We start from the raw sequence: 8,012 nt of genomic DNA, 5'->3' as shown, positions 1-8,012 counted from the left end.
TGATAACCGCTTCCTAAATCTTTCATCTGGTTTTGCTCCATGGGAGAGAAAATACGTTTCTCACAGCATATCTTGCATTTTTCTTCCTACAAAAAAACTATTTAAATGTGTATGTAAGGGGTGCCTGGGTGGCTCAGTCGGTTAAGCGTCTGCCTTCGGCTCAGGTCATGATCTCATGGTCCTGGAATCAAGCCCCGCATCAGGCTCTCTGCTCAGCAGGGAGCCTGCTCCCCCCCCCCCCACTCTTTGCCTGCCTCTCTGTCCACTTGTGATCTCTCTCTCTGTCAAATAAATAGATAAATAAAATCTTTAAAAAAAATGTGTACGTAAGACCCTTCCCCACACGGAGTGCTCCATCAAGGACTTCAGTGCTTCTTCCCTCTCTGGCAAAGCCCCAGAATTGCTTGTGTTTTTGTTAAAAAATACTCAGGCCTCTCCCCAGACCTACCATCTTGGAATGTTGGGTGTGGGCTCAGGAATCACTTACTTAAGCAGCCTTACAGGGGAGGCTGATGCATGGCCATGTAGGAATCCTGCTTCCTGTGCTCACTACTCAGTGTGGGATCTGAAGAACAGCAGGAGCAGCACCAGCCTTGTTATAAATTTTAGAATCTCATGCTCTACTCCAGCCTGTCTAGCTCTTCATAGTCCAGGAAATTCTTGTGTACACTAAAAGTTGGGCCTCCTTGGTCTATGTGTTTTCTAGGTGCAGAACCAAACTATGCAGTACACTCTAGGTGTGCGCTCTCATCAGCTTGTTTAACCCTGAGGAGTTCAGGGTTCTGTACTGTTCTTTTTTTCTGTGGCTGTCACCCCTTTAGGGATGTCATCTCTGGTAAAGGCTTTAAATGTGGTTTATATGGCATGACCTCTCACATCTATTTCTCCAACCCAGATATTTCTCCTACCCTGAACTCTATATCCACCTGTCACTCTCACTTGCATTTTTTTTTTTTTTAAGATTTATTTATTTTAGAGACAGGGGAGAGGGGCAGATGGAAAGGGAGAGAGAATCCCAAGTGACTCCCTGCTGAGCCGCGAGAGGGTGGTCTGATGCGGGCCTTGATGGCATGACCTCAAGATCATGACCTGAGTCAAAATCAAGAGTCGGATGCTTAACCAACTGAGCCACCCAGGTGCTCCACGCTTGCATTTCTAGTAGACATCTCAGATTAATCATTTCATAAATTGGATGCTTGTGATGCTGCTTACTCAAATGTGCTACTTCCAGAGACTTCCCCCTTTCCACTGAAGGCACTGCAGTGTGAAATATTGGATGCTCTCCTTGATTCCTCATTCTCTTTCTCCCTAGAATTAATCCATTAGGAAATGCTGCAAAGTCCATCTTTAAATATATCCAGAGCCCAGTCATTTCTACTATCTTCCCTCCTCACACCCCAGATATACAGCCAACATCCCCCTCCTGGGACACTGTACCAGTTTCCTACAGATTATATACTGGTTGCTTGCCCTTGTATCTCAATTCTACACAGCAGCAAACAGAGGCTTCTAAGGAGAGGTGGTACTAGGTGGGTCGTCTCTTTAAAACCATCTCGTAACTGCACGTTATGCAGAGAAAACTCAAACCCTTCTAATACCCTAAGGCCTGGACATCTGATGTTATTTCAGCTGCTCTCTGTTCCAGCCACAGTGGCCTCCTTGCCCTTCCTTAACACAGGACATGCTCCTGCCCTAGTGCCTGTGCACTGGTGGTTCCCTGACTGAAAAGAACTCCCCCCAGACATCCTCTTACACAGTTCCTTCATGTCCTTCAGATCTCTCAAAGGCACCTTGGTGAGGCTCATTCTGATCACTGTAGTAAAGTAGCCATCTTCCCCTTCCCATCATAGGTGCCTCTCTGGATCGCCTTCTACACATACTTCCCAACACCTAACATACACATTTCCCTTGTTTACTAGCATAGAGTCTGTCCCTTACTCCAGAACATATGCCTCACAAGGTGGGCAGATTTTTTCTGTTTTTCACTGAGGTGTCCTAGATGTTAAAATGTTCCTATATCTGACAGTTATCAGTTGAATGAATGATCTGCATGGAGTACCTCTCTCTTCTAGATGAGCCTCAGGCCACAGCTATTCATGGCAGCTACCACTTTTCTCCCCATTGTTGGTCTCCCTGCTCCACCAGCATTGCCTCTATTCCACACCATCCCTCCTGCACAGCACAGGAAACAATTACAGTTCTCCATTCAGAAAAGTTGTACTTAGGGGCACCTGGGTGGTTCAGTGGGTTAAAGTCTCTGCCTTCGGCTCAGGTCATGGTCCCAGGGTCCTGGGATCGAGCCCCATATTGGGTTCTCTGCTCGGCAGGGAGCCTGCTTCCCCACCCCCACTGCCTGCCTCTCTGACTACTTGTGATCTCTGTCAAATAAATAAAATCTTCAAAAAAAAAAAATTGTCCTTAGGCTTATGGGTTATATATTCCAGAGAAATGTGAATTCAAATCAGACACTGCTTTATAACTTTATGAATAGGATTGGAAACAGAATGAAGATCACTAGACCTAAGGGGCAGGGGGTCAGGTAGGTGAGCAGAGAAGACAAACAGAAATTTAATAAGGATGCGAAATGATCAGATTCTATCTCTAACTCCAGAATCTGCTTTTTAAAAAAGATGGTGGAAGATGCAGAATGACCCAGAATAGCTGTAGAAGGAGAAGAGATGGATGGGTCTGAAAATTCATCTTGCAATGCCACAGAGACTCCTGTGTACGTAAGGCCTCACTGGGCCTTGTGGAAACAATGAGAGGCCATAGGACGCCTGTGATGGTCACAGACTGGGGATACCAGAGGCATATGAGACCAGAACTTGTACACAAGAATAAGAAGAGGCCCAATTCTCTATATAAACAAAGAAAAAAAAAAAAAAACAAAAAAAAAAACAACACCCAAAACTGGGGGGTGAGGATCTAATCCAAGCTGGAGCCTAGCCTGACCTGGTCAAGGCAGCTTTTGATGCCCGTAGTCCTAGAGACAGGTGATGTCTGAGTCCCTGTGATCATAGGTCCTGGTGGAATAAGTTTCCACTGAAGGGACCAGGGAATAGCAAAGATGACTTAGCTGAGGAGTGACCATGTTAAAGCCCACAATGCACTGAGTACTAACCAGGCACGGTTCTGTCCACAGTTGGCTACTCAGCCTCTCCTGTCCCACCTACAACAGACAGCACAGCAATCAGGCATCTGGAAGTTTCTCTGCTTCCATTTATTTCCTGTCTCAACTTTAGGAGTCTTCTCCTTTATTACCGTATCAGTCCTATATGACAAGAATAGAAAACACAAATTCATATCCAGATTTTCTTTTTCTTAATCTTTTTAAAAAAGATTTTATTTATTTATTTGACAGACAGCAAGAGCAGGAACACAAGCAAGGGGAGTGGGAGAGGGAGAAGCAGGCTTCTTGCCAAGCAGAGATCCTGATGAGGGGCTCAATCCTAGACCCTGGGATCATGACCTGAGCCAAAGGCAGATGCCTAATGACTGAGCCACCCAGGTGCCCCTGTATCTAGATTTTCAATAGAGAAGTAAAATATTACTTCTCAGCCAAACATGAAGGAAAGACAGGGATGGAGATGACCCAATCCCATCTCTGCTAGAGCAGGACAGCAAATCAGGGAAGAGAGCACAGGTCAGTTTGTCATTGTCTGGGATAGGACAAACAGGATGTGGTCAGGGCCCACAGGAGATGAGACTAAATGAGGAGATATGGGGTAGGTGAGCTCCCCGTGGGGTCTTGTCTACACTATCCCAGGGTCTCAAGAATCTCAAGAGTAGCTCCCTTCTTTTCCACATCAGGTCAGAGGCCAGGAAGAAGACTGGTTATGGTATCCAGAGAAATATCCCATAAGGGCCTGCTCCTCCCAGAGGAACTGGCTTGTGGACCCCGGATGTAGGGGCGGGGCAGGCCGGGTGGAGACGTCCAATCGGTGGAGTGCGCGTATATCCACTGGGGTGAATTGGGATTCAATTGGCCGCCTGTGTAGGGGCAGGGCTCAACCACCCCCATAAAGGTTGGTCTGCGAGGCTGTCGAAGGGAGAAGGAGAGCTGTCAGAAGAAGAAGCAGCAGAAGAAGAAGAGTCCGTGGTCGGGAGCAGAAGAAGAGCTGTAACAGCTCTTGTAAGAGCTATAGGGGCTGTAACAGCTCTTCTAAGAGCTATAAGCGCCGCCAGCGGTCCCGACGCCAGCGGTCCTGCGCTGCCAGCGGCCCCGAGATGCCTGTGGCACCAAGACACCAGCAGCCCCGATGCCAGTGGCCCTGCCCACACACCGCGACCCTCGGTAGCGGCGCCGCGGGAAACGGCCTAGACGCCAGCAACCTCGCCGCGAACCCTGAGCCGCTGCCTCGCCAGAGCTGTGTCATTCTGGGGAGCGGCTTCATCTGGGAAGAGGCCTCCTTGGTGAGCGGCCCTGCGGGAGCAGCATCATCAGGGAAAAGGCTCCCTCCAGAGTGGCCTCGCTGGAGCAGCCTTGTCTGTGGAGCGGCCTCGCCAGAGCAGCCTTGTCCGGGGAGCAGCCTCCCTGGACAGCCCTGTCCAGGGAGCAGCCCTGTCTGGGGAGCGGCCTTGCCAGAGCAGCCTTGTCCGGGGAGCAGCCCTGTCCAGGGAGCGACCTCATTAGCAGCGGCCTCGACTGGGGAGTGGCCTCGTCGGTGAGTGGCCTCATCCAGAGCGGTGGCCTCCTCTGGGGAGCAGCCTTGTCAGAGTGGCGTCATGGGGAGCAGAGTCTGTGTCATCGGTGTTGTCTCCTTGTCATCGTCGCTGTCGTCATCGCCTCTTCATCGTTGGGAGTGGCCTCGTCCTGGGAGCGGCTTCCTCTAGGGTGGCCTCTTCTTGGGAGCGGCCCTGTCAGGGGAGCGACCTCACCAGCAGCGGCCTTCTTGGGAGGGCTCCAACCGGGGAGCGGCCTCATCTGCGGAGCAGCCTCGTCCGGAGCGGCCTTCTTGGGAATGACCTTGTCGGAATCATCGTTGTCGTCTTTTCGTAAGAGACAGCCCTGACCGGTCAGTTTGATTTTTGATGCTTGGCGTGAAATAAAGCTTTGTTTGATTCTCGTTTTATATCAGTCTCATTCCTTTGATCACGGACCCTAACAATCCTAGTACTGTACCAAAATGAAGTTTCCAGAACTGTTAACTGAAGACATGGCTGTATTGGAAAACACAAAGAAAGGATATTGTAGGGGCACTGGACCAAACTTCTGGAGGTCTATCTACATCAGGGAATTGCCCCTGACCTTCAACTGCTGGGGATCAGGTCCCCAACGGAGGAATATAAAGGTGAAATAATTTATATTATTTAATATAATATTTAATATAAAGGTGAAAAATTTGTCCTTCATTTACACAAGTCTTTACTAAAGAGTTAATGTTAGCAATTGGCTCCAGAGTGGGCAAGTACAGGTATGTGGATGGTACCTCTCATTAACAAGGCAGGACAAATTTCTACCTGGGGCTTGAAACCTCTCAGTGGGACAAGAAAACTCAAATTCCCCTCCCACTCCCTTTCCTACCTGAGTGCTTCTTCCTCCACATCACAGTTCCCACCACCACAGCTCCAGTGACCACAAGAACCAGGGCAGCAATGGTGCCCATGATGGGGATGGTAGGCTCAGGTGGCGGCTCTGGGAAGGGAAGGTGAGGGACCCAGACCTCAGGTTTGAGTCATGACCTCAAAGATGTTTTGCAGAAGAGCTACTTTCTTGGAGAAGGGGTTCCAACCCCAAATCCCTCCTTACCCCATCTCAAGGTGATGGGCTGGGACATCCCCTTGTGCTGCACATGGCACATGTATCTCTGCTCCTCTCCAGAGGGCACCACTACAGCCGCCTGTAAGGGCCTACTTAACCAGAGGGAGCCATTTTGTTGTTTATGCAGTAAACTTAGATTGACCCTATGCAGTAAACTTAGATTGACCCTGCCCCTCCCTCTACAAGGGCGGGTCAGGCCAGGTAGAGACATCCAATCAGTGGGGCACACATATATCTACTAGGGTGAATTGTAATTCAATTGGCCGCCTGTGTGTGACCTAACATGACTGTGCAGTTTTCTCTGTGCATTGCAATCTCATTGGCCACCTATGTATAGCCTGGCTAAACTACCTCTATAAAAGTTAGTCTGTGAGGCTGGGAGGGGTCGCCTCTTTGCAAGAGATGGCCCTCACCGGTCAGTTTGATTCTCGATGCTTGGTGCGAAATAAAGCTTTGCTTGACCTTCGCTTTGTATCAGTCTCGCTCCTTTGATTACGGACCCTAACACCGCCCACTTCTGGAAGGTTCCATCCCCTGTGGGCTTGGTCTCCACAAGCTCTGTGTCCTGGGTCAGGTCCTCCTCATCATGCTGCCAGGTCAGAGTGATCTCCACAGGGTGGAAGCCCAGGGCCCAACACCTCAGGGTGACATCATGGTCAGAGATGGGGTGGCGGGTCACATGTGTGTTGGGGGGTTCTGGGGAAGAAGAATCAGAAAATCTACACTTTGGGTTACCTTCATGGGTCACAAAGCAGCACTTGTGACCAACCTGAGGATGGAAAAGACAATTGGTTTAGGGATCTGAAATAATGTTTTAGAAGCAGGGAGAGATTCCAGGACAGGAGAGTGCAGGTCTAAAGTGGTCCTGACTGTGGGGGACCATCAGTGATTCAGAAAACCTGGAGTCAGACCTCCAAGGATGTTCTCAGGTGGAGTACAAGTCTTGAGAGGGAAAGTCATGGTTTACAAGGTGATTGCCAGGATGGAGGGGACCATTTCAGGGATGGTCTCCAACTGCTCCCCAGGAGAGACTGGATTCCTCAATTGTCCTTTAGAGAAAAGCGGCCCTCTGGGTGAGTCACTCTCTAGTAGGAACATGAACACACAGGTGGATCTCCCTCTCCTTACCCGTGGGAAGGCGGTGTTCTGATATTGAGTCCATTTCCCTTCCTGGTGGGAAGCCAGCCCCAGGGGAGGGGAAATCAGGGAGGCCCTAGTACCTGTGCGCAGAAGCATCTCCTTCCCCTTCTCCAGGTGCCTGTGGAGCCACTCCATGCATCTGCCCTCCATGTAGTTCCTGTACCGCTGGGCCACACCAGTCGCCTCCCACTTCAGACGGGTGATCTGCGCGGTGGAGTCTGCCTCGGTCCAGGAGCACAGGTCCTTATTCAGGGCGATGTGATCCACGCCATCATAGGCATCACGAAGGTACCCGCGCAGAAAGCGCCCATCAGGCCCCACGTCGCAGCCTATCACTCTCTGGAAGGTGTGAAGCCCTGACCCCGGCCCACCAGGACCTATTGTCATTAAAACCTAAACTGAAAACCAAACCCAGTAGAGTCCCCAGGGTTCTTCCCCGTTGGGGGCATGGCGGTGGACCGCAGCCTCGGGGTGTTGCTCCGACACGGAGACTTGGAGCTACCCCAGCCGGCCGTCCGGCCGTCCCTGGGGATGGGGGTCATGATCTGTCTCCTGCCCCTGTCGCTCACCGGCCTCGCTCTGGTTGTAGTAGCCGCCCACTTCTCCCAGCCTCCCTTAGAGTGTCTGTGTGCACGTCCTGGAGTCCCGGGTCTGCTGGTCCCAATACTCCAGCCCCTCCTGCTCCACCCACGGTGCCCGCGGCTCCATCTTCAGACTGGCAGAGTCGCTGTCAAACTGCGCGAACTGCGTGTCGTCCACGTAGCTGCGTTCCAAATACCGGGGCTCCCCGCGGCCAGGCCGGGACACCACAGTGAACAAATACCTCAGGGAGTGGGAGCCTGCGGGCGCGGGGAGGCAGACCTCGTCCGACCCCTCCCCCCAACCCGGGTCCGATCCCAGGTGGATGCGGCCAGAGGGGCAGAGGGCAAGGGGTTCACGCGTCGGAAAGGGGGCGGTGGGTAGGGCAAAACATCTGTGAGGTCATGTGGTAAGGGCTCCAAGTGCCAGGTGGCGGAGCAGTGCTTGGGTCTGGCAGCCGCCTCCCTCCTCCCACGCTGAGGCGGTTTCTCCCTCACCCGTCCTGGTCTCCGTCAGGGCCAGGACCCCCCCC

General features: G+C 51.5%; 1 protein-coding gene across 1 annotated transcript; it reads right to left on the bottom strand.

Moving 5' to 3' along the window:
• Window positions 1-5,295: 5,295 nt before the first annotated feature.
• LOC111152405 (HLA class I histocompatibility antigen, A-36 alpha chain) lies at window positions 5,296-8,008 on the bottom strand (the record flags this gene model as incomplete). The annotated part of the gene is given in 6 exon segments (XM_022510930.1): window positions 5,296-5,635; window positions 5,750-5,840; window positions 6,273-6,457; window positions 6,982-7,257; window positions 7,471-7,740; window positions 7,978-8,008. Coding segments are annotated over 6 exon segments (993 nt in total), but the record flags the coding sequence as incomplete, so codon positions are not given.
• Between the last annotated feature and the right edge of the window lie 4 nt (window positions 8,009-8,012).

Source organism: Enhydra lutris, unplaced genomic scaffold (genome assembly GCF_002288905.1).
Source record: "Enhydra lutris kenyoni isolate GAN:26980312 unplaced genomic scaffold, ASM228890v2 scaffoldscaffold28, whole genome shotgun sequence".
Taxonomy (NCBI): domain Eukaryota; kingdom Metazoa; phylum Chordata; class Mammalia; order Carnivora; family Mustelidae; genus Enhydra; species Enhydra lutris.
This window is presented reverse-complemented; position numbering and strand designations above follow the sequence as displayed.